The following is a 16,752-nucleotide window of genomic DNA, read 5'->3' as shown; positions in this document are numbered from 1 at the left end:
CCAAGACGTGCCAATATAACTTCTCTAATAAATTCTTAGGATGGCTTCGTGGACCAGGGCGGCCAAGACAGCAGTTGCTGGGGCAAATGTTCATCCCAGCTGGTGCTACTCATGACTTCTTTTCAATTTTGACTCAGAGGTGCTAAGTCTGTTGTACTCCCACAAGTTGATGTCTATCACCTTGACCATCTGGTACTACTCACAGATCCTCTCGGGCACTCCCTGGGATATGCAGGCATGGAACAGATCCCGGTTCAGGCTCTCTGAAGTGCTAGCAACTGCTCTGGCCAGCGCCTCAGCTTCATGGCAACCCTCCAAAATACTCGGATATACTCCTCCACCTGCTGGCTCCCCTGCCTAAGATCCCATATTTCCAACTCTGTTTTCTGGGCTTGCGTTCTGTTTTCAAACCTGCCTCTAACTCATCCAGGAAGACATCGATGTTCTCCACCTCCAGTGTGTCTTCGTTGTGGAGACTCATCACCCATTCCGTTGCCTCTCCTTTGAGGTTGGCTGTCACATTCACCATCGCTACCTTATCAGGATAGGCTGGGGCATACCACCCCAAGAGAACCCACACCAGGTTCAGAAAGAATGCCAGCTTCTCCTGGCTCCTATCAAAGGGGGCTCTTATCAGCTACCTACACCCACAGGTGGACTCACTGCTCACTTGGGCCTCATGGGATTCTGCTGGGAGCCAGGATCTGCTGAGGTGGTGGCTCTAGGAGGACGGTTGGCAGCCTTAGCTATGGTGACTATACTGTGTGGGATATTGTAGAAGCAATACTTAATTGGTATTATTAATGAAATGAAAAAGTGTACATTCACAGACATATGGAGGGAATTTGATAAAGTCTTTAAAGCTATGCATTTGGAAGATACCATTGATTTAAAGCTTTAGATCAATGTTTATTAACTTTAGCAAGTTGAATTCCCAGCTGGGGAATTAAAAAAAATGTTAACAGACCTTAAAGTGGACAAGGTTTAGAAATACTGATCTAGACAAATGCTTCATTCATAAAAATGTTCTTAGGAAGTTGTTCTTTCATGTAGTTGAACTAGGGAAATACAAAAGCAGACATTAAGTAGTACCCACTGAATTAGTAGAGATGTTTCAGGATCAACTGAACAGATTCAATTATGAAATTATAGTGTTATAATATACCATTCTAAAAATTCATTAATTAACAAATGAATTGTATAGAAACGTGGATTCATGTGCTGAATAAAGGGTGGATTCTATGTTCTAAATGGCCTCTTTGAAATTATTATTTTGGAAATATGATCTAACAAAACTGTCCCTAAACTGAATAATAATTTATCTGTCAACCTGTTTTTATCTATATAAATTCCCTCTGATCTAATTAGTTAAATGAATTCAGTAATTGTCATTTCCATTTTATTCCAATGGAGATTATATCTAAAAGCGAGCAAGATTCCTAGGCTGTAGCATTGGTGAAAAATTTAAGAGATCAGTGACATCCACATAGATTAGAACACAGGTGTCAAATTCTACCATGCCACGTGACGTATCACGAATTTTTTCCTTTACAGAGCTGGGGAGGGCGTGGCCTGCATGTGATGTATCTGGCCTGTGGGCCACCCGTTTGACACCCCTGGATTAGAAAGTAAAAAACAAAATGATATATACTTAGAGGTGGCTGTACATAAAGAAACCAAAGTTGCATGATATCAAATCAGATCCTGATATACTTAGCCTAACAATATCAGTTCTGGGAGCAATTCTCCAAATTGTCAGTCTGATTTCTTTACTATCTTTTCCAGGGAATTCTGCTAGTAACTTAATCCAGATTTTTCTTCACTATCATTCAGCAGTTTCAGAAATGTGCATTAAAACAGCTCTAGCTTACAATGTAGGCTAAGACATATCCACTTCTGGAAAAGGTTAGCCAAAATGGAAATAATATTGATTTCTACTTCAAATTGCATGTCATCATCTCTACAATCCTGGAATGCCATCTCTTCTCTTCTAATAGTGGACTACAATTGCACATAGTTTCTTCACAATACTTCAGTTTCTTTAACCTTTGTCACTGGTAGCTTGGCACATTTTGTTTTTCAATCTGCTAATTACATTTTTCCACATATAGAAAACATTGAGCCATTCACCCTTTACTTTTTAACATTCTCTACAACAGTTCCAATCGTTCCAAATGGAATTCCAATGAAATATTTATTTTGTTTCTCACTACTTACCAGCCCAATTAGCGTATGTTTTAGGGTGGAGGATAAATGAAACAAGGATTTGTTTTACATGGAGTACGAAGACATGGCAGTTGTTCCTGCTCCTGAATATGCAGGCTGTTACTTCCTTCCACCTGGATATACAGTAACACATTTTAAAGCTTCAGTGACATAGGGTGGATGAATGGTGGTTGCCCAGAAAGAGTAAGGCATAAAAAAGTTTTAGACTGAGGCACAAATCATAGTCCAGATCATTTTTTTAAAAAAGCACATCTGTTTGTTAATAATTATACATTTAAACATATTTATTAATAGATTTATATTTTGCAGGACACTCTGTTTTTATTTCTGTCATTTGCAGTAATTGTCTATTACTTTGAGGTTTTCAAATTAAGAAATTCTGCATTACAGAGCAATAACACAGAGCAGCTTTTCCATTGTTTTAAGTATTATGTTTTAAAGGAGAGCCAGACTAGGGTACATTCTAATTTACATATAACAAAAATAATTGTTTTAAAATTTGTATTAGAACTGTGTATACTGTATAAAAATATTTTCAGAATTGAAAAATATCCAAACAAGACATTTCTAAACAAAAATAAATGTTCTACTGGGCAAATCAATATCAATTTCCCATCCCAAATTAATATATAATTTTTATTATATTAAAAAATCATATGTACCCAGAGGGATTTGTCACATTAGCACTTTTTTCAAATACAATGTCTAAATTGTGTTATAATTCTTTTTTCTAGTTTTACTTCAAGTGAGTTTAATAGTAATATTTCCCACTCCTTAATGAAATATATTTATCAGCATGGCTTTACAACCATGTCAAATGTGCTCCAAAATATATCATTAAAGACTGACAATATCTTGTTAGATTAACAACTGCTCTCAGAAATGTATGCATATATTAATATTGCCTTAATTTGGAAGGATGTTTCCATTTAAAATGTTTGTTTTTATCTGCAAAATAATTTTATTTATAGCAAACAAATACTCTGGCAGCATTAAACATTGTGGCAAACTATTATTTATCATCTTAAGAACTAAGCTACGTGAGATGCTTAAATTCTTACAGACTTCCCAATCTTCTTACAGTGTTGCCCAGAGTATATTAGAACATTTTACTTAAAGCCAAAGTAATGTCACACTTATTTGAATTAAATGTTTATTGTTGAAAAATGTAGTTAACATTTACTAAGTTTTGTTTGCAAAAGTTAGTTTCAGAATCCATAATTTTTAATTGGCTAATTGCTAAAATTTACCAGTTTATCAAGTTTGGAAAAAATATGAAGCTGCAATTAATCTTAAGGGGAAAAAATTTATATCCTCTTATATAATCATGCCAGAGGAAAACATGGGAACTTGGTACCATGCATACCTGAAATTCATTGTTTCTCATTTGCCACATAATAATCCATGATTTATTGTGATGACTATGATGATGAAGACAGCTCATCCCATTTTAAGCACTTATTTTGCTGTCACTTCAAATTGTCGATAAGCAATATTAATTTTAATTAATTATTTTAAACCTAACCAATAGTTGCAGAAAACTCTTATAAACTGACAGTCATTTAAGAGTTCTTATTTGCACTCTATCATTAGGTTCTACTGTATCTCCATAGTTCTATAATTACAGCCTTCTATAAAGCATTTTCAAACATTGCTCATGAAAACTTTACTGTGGTGCTTAGAAATGAAATGGCATCAAGATAAAAGTAGCTCATTCATATTTTCCCCACTCCCCCCACCTTTAAAAATTCTCAATATATTTTTGTCATTCTCCACATTATTTCTAGAACTTGGGTTATAACTGAAACTGAATGTCCAAATACATAAAATGAAGAATATGTTTTAAGTTTTGACTTGTTGACATACCACAGCTGGCTGAAAAATGTACAAACTCATCTTGTTTGAGAACTGCTACTAGAACATGTACTAATCAGTTGTTTTCTCTTCTCTCAGCATCCAGTCATTCAGTCATTTGTTTTGTGTAAGAGTCCCAGGACCAATACAAGACAGGAGCCTAAGTTGGTAAACTTCAGCATATTTCATCATATATCATCCTGTATAATATAACGACAGAATTGCACAATTTTTGTGCTAAGAGACTATAACAAATACAACTGCTTTTTGTCATATCCATTACCTTCTTTTCTGTAGCTGCCACTTCTTTCATTTCACTACAGATGTAGCAGGTGTAATTTATCAGATATTTTTTTAAAGAAATGTTAAAAAGTTATTTGCAGTAGTTATAGCCAAAAAGAATTGGCTAATGGATTAGACAGTTTGACACTCTACAAAAGTACTAAAAACACTTATAAAAGACAGGACAATCCTTGTTTTATTCCTTTCTTTACAAAAGAAGTTTCCTTTAATAGTAGTCTTCATAGTTCTTAGGGTTCAGACAATAAAGTACAGCACCCCCAAATGAAAATATAGTTGCACCCCAAGCCAGGCCATAGCCCCAGTTGAATTCATGGTATATTCTTAAGTTGACAGTTTCAATGAACTTGATTGGGTAAAGGACAAGACTGCACACCTGAAGAACCACTAGAAAAAAAAGAGGAGGGGGAGAGGGAGTCAGATATAACTTGTCTCAATTATCTAGTACAAATTCAACACAAAATTTTCAGGATGTATTTTAAAAATAACATATCCCCCTTTCTGGACTGGATTAGAAATTAGAAATCATGTATGTTCTGAATTAGAAATTTTCTTTTTATAAAGCCAACACAGTTATTTTATCAACAGCAATGAAATATATTACCATATGCCATTCATAGTTTAAAATCATTTATAAATGATTCATATATTTGTAATGTCTGTATATGAAATCAGTTATATTTGGAAAGGATTGCAGACAAAGAATGCATTTTAGGGAATGTTGACTATAAAAAATTCTGATATATAGTAGGATTATATAAAAATTTATATGGCATTAGAAATTATGCCTGCTTGGTACAAAAATGCATAAGTCCAATTATTGAAGAGTACTGGGGATTAGTGCAATACAGAATTTGAAAATCCTAAATATTGATATTAAAAATCCTAATGAATCATAGGATCTGCAGTTTTATTCTTGTACTTATTTTGTTTTCACTAATAAATTAAAGATAGTAACTTATTTTCTCAATTAAAGCTAATAACACTAATAGTAATGCGGACTAATGATCAATCTAAAATTCTTATTTGCTAAACTACTTTTATCTCTGCATTTTCTTTTTTTTAAATGCTTTATTGAGGTTTTTTCCATTTATACATAATACCAATACTTATTAAACAGTGCTGTGACATTATATATACATTTATGTATCCTATCTAAACTTACAATACACAAGATGTAGCTGTTGCTACATATATTTCCATCTCAATTAACCAAAGAAACTTATATGGTACCATAAAGTAATACCACCCCTGGCTCAGGTAAAAAGCAGATTTGTGGGCTCCAATGACCAGAAGATTTTTTGTTGAGAAATGTATCTATCTTCTACATCATGTCATATGTAAACTGATACCTATAATCATAGGAAAAATATGAATCTCAGTAATCTTTCAAATGACTGATACCTATAATCATAGGAAAAATATGAATCTCAGTAATCTTTCAAATGACTGATACCTATAATCATAGGAAAAATATGAATCTCAGTAATCTTTCAAATGTAGAAAGAAAAACAAAAATACAAACAATAAAAGGAAAAGAAGATTTTGGCCCCATCGTAAAAATATTACATAGCAGGTATAGTACAGGGGTGTAAGACAGACAGAAACAGAAGCAGGGACGCACAGAGATTAAAATCCAATAAAATAATTTCAATATAGCAGTGAAAAATTTTTCAAACTGGATCTGATGATGTGTGGACCCAAAGCCTTATATTCCCCCTAACAATCCATAGCTGTTGAATTTGAATGAAATAAATAGTTTACCAATATTATTTATTGTTTCATCTGCCACTTAAACTGACATATTTCAGTAAATGTAACTTGTTATTTAATAAACATTTGCTTCTTCTTTATAATCAAAACTTTTCAGAGTATCTGAGAAAAGACTCAAATGGTCTAGGTTTTATGCCCAGGCTAGAAACCAGGAAACTGAGTTCTAGTACAACCTTAGGCATGAAAATCAGCTGGGTAACTTTGAACCAACCACTCTCTCAGCTCAATCCACCTCGCAGGGTTGTTGTGGGGAAAATAGGAGAAGGAAGGCGTATTAGCTACATTTGCTGTTTTGAGTTATATGTAAAATATATAATATATATATAAATAATAAAGGTAGAATAAAATAAAATAAAAAAATAAATCCCCACAAGCAGCCAACATTATTTAAAAAATATTGCATAGAAATGTTTTGGGAACGTGACTTTTAAAGTAATATACAATCAAATTTTTCTTAGCCAATATTCAGTAACATCGAAATTAGGTTATCACAATGAGTTAAATTTAATCCACAAAGAACACATCAATCCAAATATTCAGCAGCATATATAAATCATGTTATTAGAAAATAGCATATATGAGGATTCTAAAGAACAATCCCTATTCTCCTTCCACTATGGCAAAATTCACGATTTATATAAACACATTATAACAGAGGGGAAGTTAATGAAATAATATAAACAAGGGAACCTTATTCATCACATATGGCTTGTTATATAATATTCACTAGCTGTGTTTCCCTGAAAATAAGACTGGTATTCAGAGTTTTGCAGCCTCTTGCCTTGTTTCTTACTTTTAACACAGGCAGTCTCTCAGCTTTAATTACAATTCAGTCTTTTCTGGCCTTGTTACCTATTCAGAGTTTTACAGCGTTAATTTAGCACCAGAAAAATAAATACAGATGGCTGATGCTTCATTTAATGTCTTTATAAACATAATAAGTAGATTTTACAAACCAACTGTAGATTTCTCCAACATGGAGCAAACTCAGACAGAAGTAGACATGTTACTAGTTCAGAGCTTCAGCAGCAACTCAGGAGCTCAGAAACAGACATCAGTTTCACTTTATTTCAGCAGGCAAGCAGAGGAGAGAAGCACTTTCATCTTCAATAGACAGATTCAAGAGCTTAACATAGCTTCAGAGCTGCAGAGCTTAATGTATAGAGCCATGCCTAGGCTACTTCTCGTTTCAGTTTCCAAACTGTCCTCATTGGATGATTTAATTGCTATGCCTATTCATTGGCTGACCTTGTTACCATGCTCTATTCCAGTTCATGAATATACTCTGACAATACGCTATTCCAGTTCATGAATATACTCTGTCTTATTTTCTTTTAGGCTTGAAAATAAACACTCAGGCTTATTTTCGGGGAGGTCTTTTTTTTTGAAGTGCAGGAGGCAGTCACCTCATGGCTTCTGGGCCCCTTTCAAGCAATCAAATGCTTCTGTGTGCAAGAGAGAGAACGAGAGAGGGGGAGGGAGGGAGGGAGAGAGAGAGAAAGAGAAATGATGTAGGGGAGCAACAAGAATTGCAGGTAATGCTGTTTGAAAGGGTTTCCTCTCTCTCTCCTCTCTCTTTCCTTTCTCTCTCTCTCTCTCCCTCCCTCTCTCTCTCTCTCCCCCTCCCTCCCTCTCTCCCCCCCTCTCTCTCTCTCTCACACACACACACTGACATTTGATGAGAAACAGTGGAGGGCAGCTGGGTAAGAGGATTGACCCTCCCCCGCCTCCAGCTTGGGGCTTGCTCAGGGTGGTGCCTGAGACCCGGCCTCTGCGTGGGCAACTCCCATCCAGTCAACATGAGAAATGGGCTTCCTCACAGCACCTCATCTCCCGCGTGAAGCCAGCTGGACTTGACAACCCCACCCAAAGCTTTGGCGGCCAGGATAGGGTTAAAGCCACTGGTGGCAATGGCCAAGATCAGCAGGCCAGACTTAGTGAGATGGATGCACTTTGGATGCACCACCACTGCCCAGGAGAAGACTACACCAGAGCCCAAACACTGGGCACCACTGGACTCAGAAGCCAGGCATCCTGCAAGCACTTAAAAGGCTGCCCAATCCCCGATCTGTTCACAACTCAAATAAGCCACACACAGGAGTGGCGGCACTGCTGTGAAGTTTCTCATACCACTGCAGTCTCTTGGAGCAGGACCCTGCAAGGCTTGTTGTGGCATTACATTCATGAATGGCAGCACTGCCACAAGCTTCATCACAGCAGTGCAGACAGTATGTCAAAACTCACGGCAGTGTCGCTGCTCACACGTGCAACAATACAACAATCCTTGCAGGGTCCTGCTCCAAGAGGCTGTGCCGATGTGATGAACTTCATGGCGGTGCTGCCGCTCGCAGGCACAATGTGTATCGCTTCAGGGATACGCTGAAGGCTCAGAATGGAGCCTTTTTGACGAATAGCAGGAAAATGGGGAGATGGATTTTCTTGCCTGTCATCCTTTCCTCAGTCTGTGCTGAGCTTGATGAAAGGATGACAGACAGGAAAATCCCCATCCCCATCCCCATTTTCCTGCCATTCATCAAAAAGGCGCCATACCAAGCCTTCAGCGTTACAATCCTGGGATACACTGAAGGCTCGGAATGGAGCCTTTTTGATGAATGGCAGGAAAAAGGGGAAGGGGGATTTTTCTGCCTGTCATCCCTTCCTCAAGCTCAGCATAGATGGACATCCTCAAAAGGCTGCATCCTAAGCTTTCAGCATTGCAATCCTGGGATGTGCATCCTTTTCTCAATTGACATTTGATCGCTTAAAAGGGACAAGCTGCACCCAGAGAGAAGGAACGAGAGACAGCTCCTGGCCCTCACTGGCTCAACTGATCCACAGGCCCCAATTAAGGGGCCAAGCAGCCATGAGGTGACCGGGGAAGGGAAGGGCTGCCTCCTGTGCTGGGCATGCCCACCCCCTTCACAAGGGCTTATTTTTGGGGGTAGAGTGTATAGACCAGGGCTTATTTTTTGGGTAGGGCGTATTTTCAGGAAAACACAGTAGTACTTAAATATAATTCCTATGAAACTGTGTATATAATTAAATTGTGAATTCCTATTCACAATACCTATTCACAATTGGGGAGATACTGTATCTATATGTAGAAAAGGAACACAACTTCCATTATTTTAATTTGAATTCTTTAATTAAAATATGGAATGTGGTTTATAACCTAAACAAATTTAAACAAATTTCTTCAGAAGATTAATAATGAAAATGTGTAGATGTTTACATTTTTAAATGTCCTTTTTTTACTAAATTTGCCTAAGTAAAGCTGATCATTCACAATATGTATTTAGTCATAACTATACTAATGTATCCATTATATAATATTCATTATACTCTTGGTTATTTTATTAATTTTAATTTTCTTTTTTAAAGTCAAGGTTTTTTTATTTACATATTAACATTTTGAATAAGTGTATGATCTGGGCATACCATTTTACAAAAGAAAAAAAAAGAAAAGGTTACATATCTACATAACAATAGTAATAGTACAACAGAATGATTCTAACCAATTAGCTTATTTGTAATCCTATTGATTATATTAGCATACTTATAGTTATAAACAATGTTCATGTTTAATTTATAGATAACAATGCTCTTTCTTCATCTAATTTCTGCCTCTTACCTCTAACCATTGATAAAACCTATTCCATGTTAAGTAATGCTCTATATCTCCTTTATCTTTTATTTTCAATGTCAATCTATCCATCTCTGCACAATCCAATATTTTCTGAATTATATTTTCATTTGATGGGGTGTTCTCATTTTTCCAGTTATTATGCAAATACAACACTTGCTGCAGTCAGTACATGTAATATTGAATATATAGTCCCTTTATCAAAGCTTTATCATAGCTTTCTGGTATTATATCTAACAAAAATATTTCTGGTTTCAAATCTATATGCTGTTTAATCATCTTTTCCAACCATGTGTGTATTTTCATCCAGTATTTTCTTGCTTTCATACATGTCCACCACATATGATAATAACTACCTGGGGTCTGATTATACTTCCAACATTTAGCAGACATGTTAAACATTTTTGCTAGTCTTGCCAATGGCAAATTTACACTTCAATATCTTCAATATCTTCATTAACGACTTAGATGAGGGAATAGAAGGGGAACTTACCAAATTTGCAGATGATACTAAGCTGGCAGGAATAGCTAACACCCAAAAAGATAGGCTCAAGATCCAGATGGATCTTGACAGAGTAGAACACTGTGTCAGCATTCCAGGGAGTATTCCATTCCAATCAGTAACTCTGAGTCAAGCATAATCTCAAAAGTACCTTTATTAGAATAGCACCTGGCACATCTGTGGAATTTCGAAACTAAAAGTTTCCCAGACTTCCTACAACGTTCCAAACTACAAACCATCCCCTTTTCCCCTCATCATCAAATCACATGAACCAATCCCAAAGTAAGTTCCTTGTTGTTTCTGCGCCACACTCTATGACCTTGAACTAACAAAGAATTCTATTTTGTCTACTTAGAGCTACTCAATAAAAATCACCCCCCTCTCACTTTCTCAAGCTATGTGGCAGTGATGAATAAGGATTCCAAAGCTGACACACTGGGCCGTATCTAACAGAATGAAATTCAATGTAGAGAAAAGTAAAGTCCTACATTTAGGCAAGAAAAACCAAAAGTACACATATAGACTGGGTGAAACCAGGCTCAGTAGCAATAACTGTGAGAGGGATCTTGGAGTCTTAGTGGACAACCAGCTAAATATGAGCCAGCAATGTGCAGCAGCAGCCAAAAAAGCTAATGCAATCCTAAATTGCATTAACAGAAGGAATCAAGATCAAGTGAGGTACTAATACCTCACTCTATAAAGCCTTAGTAAGACCACACCTAGAGTACTGCATCCAGTTTTGTTCACCACATTATAAAAAAATGTTGAGACTCTAGAAAAAGTACAAAGAATAATCAGGATTATTAGAGGACTGGAGACTAAAACTTATGAAGAGTGATTACAGGAACTGGGCATGGCTGGTCTAGTGAAGAGAAGGACCAGGGGACAGCAGTCTTCCAATATTTGAGGGGCTGCCACAGAGAGGAAGGGGTCAAGCTATTTTCTGAAGCACCTGTAGGCCAGACAAGAAATAATGGATGGAAAGTGAACAAGGAGAGATTTAACTTGGAAATAAGGAGAAATTTTCTGACAGTGAAAACAAGCAACCAATGGAACAGCTTGCCCTCGGAAGTTGTGGGAGGGCCATCATTTGAGACTTTCAAGAAGAGATTGGACTCCCATCTGTCAGAAATGGTGTTGGGCAGGGGGTTGGACTAGATGACCTATAAGGTCCCTTCCAAATCTGATTATCTGATATATGTAACAAATGCCACCTCTAAAATATTTTATAAAGATTTTCCATGCAGTAGCCATTGTCAGTTTATAATTCCTATCCCAAAGTTTTTGCCATTTATCTAATTCTATAGCATAGCTAAAGTTTTAGGCCCATACTATCATTGTTTCTTTAACTTCAACTTCCATTTTAAAGGAATGTGTGTGTGTGTGTGTGTGTGTGTGTGTGTGTGTATGTATGTATTGTTGAGGTTCCCCATTAGAAGAATGAGCGCATACAGGGAGACGTATTGAGAGAAGTGTTGAATAATACACACACAGCACATAGATACACTGTACAGTAAATGTAGGTTTTTACTTTCAGAAATGTTAAGTAAAGTTCAAACAAGCAGTCCAAAGTCATTCACAGGTAAAATCAGTCAGTTTTCAGTCCAGGGATAATCCAATAACAACGTCCAGTGTCAAAAACGGTTCAGTATCAGACTTACATCAGTTCCATGAATATCAGTCAATTAGAAGGAATGGCAATATTCTCCAACAGAAGGAAAAAGAGACTCACTGAGACTTCTTCTGAGACGAAGACTAAGACAACCCAGGTTTCTGGCTCCATCTTATGGCCGTTTGAGAAACCACACCCAATTACAAATTTTGCATTTTCTTAAAGAGACAGTATTAAAATGTCTATCCTGGTTTATATATTTCCAACCCAAATAGCTGTTAGGTGACTTACATTCCCAACATTCTCTCCTTTTGGGTAGGACAATATATACAACCTTATATTCTAAGTCCATAATCTTCACAGCAAGCCTTATGCCTTATAGAGCCTTGGGCCTTTGTAAAATGATCTGCTATATTGTTTTCCGACATACAGTATTCTAGCTTAATTGTCTTACTTTGCAGTAAGATGCGTACTTTGAGACATTGTCTCACATTAAATATCTTAAATCTTGTCTTAACAGCAATATTTGAAGCCATGTGTATTGCTGATTGGTTATCTTCGTAAACTACAATAGAATCTGTTACATCAATTCCCATGTCAATTAATAATTGCTTATACAAAACTAAATCTGTACATAATAAAGACAAATATGAGAATTCAGCCTCCATTGTTGACAAACTTAGATGTTTCTGTCTAATAGACCTCCATCCAATCAATGCTTTTCCCAATAATACTACAGTACCCGATGTAGATTTTCATGTATTTATGTCTGTAGCAAAACTTGCATCAGCATATGCAGTTAAATTCAGTTCATCTTTAAGCTCCAAATACAATGCATAATGCATTGTTTGTTTTAGATATCTTAACACACGCTTAGCAGCTTGCCAGTGCCTTTCAGTTGGCTCAGCATTAAACCTCGCTAATTGGTTAACACTGTATGTTATATCTGGCCTTGACCAATTACTGAGATAAGATAAACTACCAATCAAAGACTGATAAATGTTCTTATCAAAAACAGGACTTTGAACACTGTGGCTAAACTCCTGGCTCATCGGTGTTTTAGCCAGTTTACAAAGTTCAATTTTAAAAGTCTTTAGTAACTGGTTAATTTTATCTGCCTGTGAGATTTTGTATCCCCCTTTAGTTTTATCTATCTTTGAACCAAGATATTGTTTAATTTCACCTAACTGTTTTATCTTAAATTTCTTTTCTAACAGTGACATTATTTTAGTAGCTTCTTGTTCAGTTTTGGTGATTAATGCTATGTCATCAGTAAACAATAGCAACAATGAAATTACACCATCACTTTCTTTTTTAAACAAACATGGATCAGCCATGCCAGCTACAAAACCTACCTTTGTTAATTCCTTAACTATACACTGGTTCCACTCATATCCTGATTGCTTCAAGCCACAAAGACTCTGTTTCAATCTCCAGCAATCAGTTGTATTATCATTTTTGATACCTAAAGGTTTCTTTAAATATATAGTGTGTTGCAAGGGTGCATGCAGATATGCCGTCTCTACATCTAAATGATTTACAATGTATTCCTCCTTAGCTGCCCACACTAATGCTGCCCTTAATGTAGTAGCCTTCCGACTAGGTGCAAACACCTCATCATAGTCATTTGCTGTCTGATTGAACCCTTGTGCTACTAACCTGGCTTTATGGGTAACAGTCCCATCCACACCTGTCTTCAGTTTATATATCCATTTACATCCTATGGCATGTTTACTTGGTGGTAACTTAACATTTTCGTATACCTCTAACTTTTTTAATGATTCTAGTTCCTTATCCATTGCTTCCTGCCAAGCAACCTGATCCTGCTTGGTAGAGGACAAGCTTGGTAGAGGACAGGCTATGGAAAAAATGAAACAATGATAAAAGAAATAGAGACAAGGACGGAACAAACGGAAAAGAATCTAGAAAGGGTAGACGAAGAATTAAAAAGTGTAAGCAAAGAAATGGAAGATTCTTTGGTCTACCTAGAAATGGACAAGGCAGCTGCATACCTGAGATTCCAGAATGTGGAGGAATCTAAGGAAGAACAACTGGAGCAGCTAATGGCAGAAATACTGGCCGAACTATTAGGAAAAGACAAAGATGACATAATCAAGGAATTTGACGAAGTCTATAGGGTCAGTACCAATTATGCAAGACGCCATAAATGTCCGAGAGAGGTTCACATCCATTTTGCAAGAAGGAGTGCGCGAGATGTAATACTCAGATTGTCGAGAGATGGAACAATAATGTATAAAGGCAAAGAGATTTTGATCCTTAAGCAAATTCCAAGAAAAATAAGGGAAATAAGATGAGACTACAAATTCCTAGCCAGCTATCTAAATCAGAAAGGAATTCCATTCAAATGGTTAATCCCGGAGGGGATGCTAGTAACATGGAAAGAACGAAAAATCAAAATAGACTCTATGGAACGGGCACAAGACTTTTATGAACAGTTAGTAGGCATGGAAGATCAAAATAGTAAGGAATCAAAAAGAAATTCGCAGGAAGACCGAAGTCGCCACAGAAATAAAAAAGGACCCCCCCAAAGCCAAGGGAGCGACTACCCCCATCAAGAGAGAGAAGAACCAATCCCACAACAACTACAAGGAGAGAGCCGAATCATCATGAGACAAAAAGTGAAACAGATTTAACTAAATGGAGGAAGAAAAGAAACTTCTATCCATCAATATAAATGGTTTAAATTCGACAATTAAAAGGAAAAGAATAAACGCCAAATTAATTAAACAAAACGCCGACATAATATAATAAACAAGAAACCCATATAAGGAAAATTGATGAAAGATATTTAATTTGCCCTAAATTAGGAAAGTTATTTACGGCACCAGCAGATAAACAAAAAAAGAAAGGAATTGCAATATATGTGAAAGATGACCTAAAAGCAGATCTAATTTGGTCAGACCCAGAAGGAAGAACTCTGGTTTTACAGATCTCGATTAATACTATTTCATTTCTATTGGTAGCAATTTATGCTCCAAATGAAGAACATAATTTTTTTTTAAATATTTACACCAAAAATGAGGATTTGAAAAAAGGAACATCTTTATGATAGGCGATTTTAACTCTATTGCTGATTACCAAAAGGACCATAGTAACACTAGCAAGAACAAAAAAGGAAAAAGAGAGTTTCCCAAGACGTGTAAGGAAATGATGAAGGAACTAAATTTGGTGGATTTATGGAGAAGATTAAACCCAAAAGAAAAACAATTTACTTTTTACTCTAACCCACACAAAACATGGACAAGAATAGATATGGCGTGGATGAATGGGGAAATTGCAAATGAAATAAAAGGAATCGAAATTCTACCAAATGAATGGGCCGATCACAACCCAATTCAAATAATTTGGAAAGGCAGCAAAAAACCAAAGAAAAGATGGACATTAAATACTCAATTAATAAGAGAGGAAGAATATATTAATAAGCTTAAAGAGGAATTAAATTATTTCCTAAAGGAAAATGATCATGATGTAACCTCGAAACAAAATATCTGGGATACATTGAAGGCAGTTATAAGAGGAATAACAAAAAATAACTTCTTAGCTCTATGTTGCCCTTTCATTCTTACTTGTGAGGGAATATGCACCCATGCTGGAGCTCCAAATGTGTGTAGGTAACTTACATTTGGCTTTCTGCCATGCCAACGAGTGAATGGCAATTATCCAGTTGTTGTATTAACTACATTGTTTAACACATGATTGCTACACATTATGGCTTCACCCCACAGTGTTTCAGGTAAACCTGAATCAGATAACATAGTGCGAGCCAATACTTGTAACGTTTGCCCTCTTTGTTCTACAAACGAGTTATGTTGTGGTCTGTAAGGTGCAGAACGTTTATGTTCGACACCAGCCAATTTCAATATTGTTTGGAATCTTTTGTTAACAAACTCAGTCCCATTATCAGTAACTAAAGTAATTACTTTACTCCTCATTTTTCTCTCAGCAAACCTTAGCCAGTTAAAGAAATGTTGGAATGTTTCTGTTTTGTTTTTCATAAGATTGCAGAAACCGTATCATGAGTAATGGTCCATAATACTCAAAATATAGCAGGCACCTCCTAAACTTGGTTTCTTAGGACCAATTATGTCAGCAAACACAACCTCTAAAGGTTCTTTAGTCTTAAACCCATTAAGTCTGTTTGCTGGAGTAACCTTACTCTTCTCTTGGCTACAAGCATTACAGTTTAAATACTTGCTACAGGGTTTCAATTTTACTTCCTCTGACAATTCAACAGTTTGTTTGAGCATTTTGAAATTAATGTGCCCAAGACGTCTATGCAGTAAATGTATACATTCATCATGTGGCTTAACATTGTTATAAACTGAGTTAGCCATCTGCAATTGGTCATCATGTATCACATATAAATCATTCTTTAAATTAGCAGTAACACTTTTACCCTCTTTCTTTATTATACAGTTATCTCCCCTAAAGGTTACTACATAACCAAGATTAACTAAAGTCCTTACTGATAACAAATTAAATTTCAGTTTAGGTACATATAACATAGTTAAATGTTCATTTATACAAGAACAATATGCAGTACCTTCACCTGATGCTTTAATCTTCCATCCATTTGCCAATGATACATGTTGCTTACTCGCGGACATCTTTACCAACCTGTTTCTATCTTTAGTAATGCATTGCGATGCTCCACTATCAACAATCCACAAATCATGGCTTACAGTTGAATTGCTAGACATAGCTAGATTGACATTCTTCTTGGCCTTCTGGTGTTTACCAGTATTCTGTCTTTTTCCTTTTTTACAGAATCTAGCTATGTCCCCTAGCCCCACAAGAAAAACATTTCCTAACAGTATAGGC

At 36.2% G+C, this 16,752-nt stretch overlaps 1 protein-coding gene across 2 annotated transcripts in view; it reads right to left on the bottom strand.

Moving 5' to 3' along the window:
* Positions 1-4,532: 4,532 nt before the first annotated feature.
* TMEM47 (transmembrane protein 47) overlaps positions 4,533-16,752 on the bottom strand; it is a 131,467-nt gene continuing 119,247 nt past the window's right edge. For both annotated transcript variants that reach the window (XM_026680419.2, XM_026680420.2), the window contains exon 3: positions 4,533-4,767. In XM_026680419.2, the coding sequence (XP_026536204.1) occupies positions 4,589-4,767 (179 nt within the window). In that variant the 3' untranslated portion in view covers positions 4,533-4,588. The remainder of the gene's footprint in view (positions 4,768-16,752) is intronic.

This window comes from Notechis scutatus, chromosome 5 (assembly GCF_049901735.1).
Source record: "Notechis scutatus isolate UNSWTSFEM ecotype Mainland chromosome 5, rNotScu1.2, whole genome shotgun sequence".
Classification (NCBI taxonomy): Eukaryota; Metazoa; Chordata; class Lepidosauria; order Squamata; family Elapidae; genus Notechis; species Notechis scutatus.
This window is presented reverse-complemented; position numbering and strand designations above follow the sequence as displayed.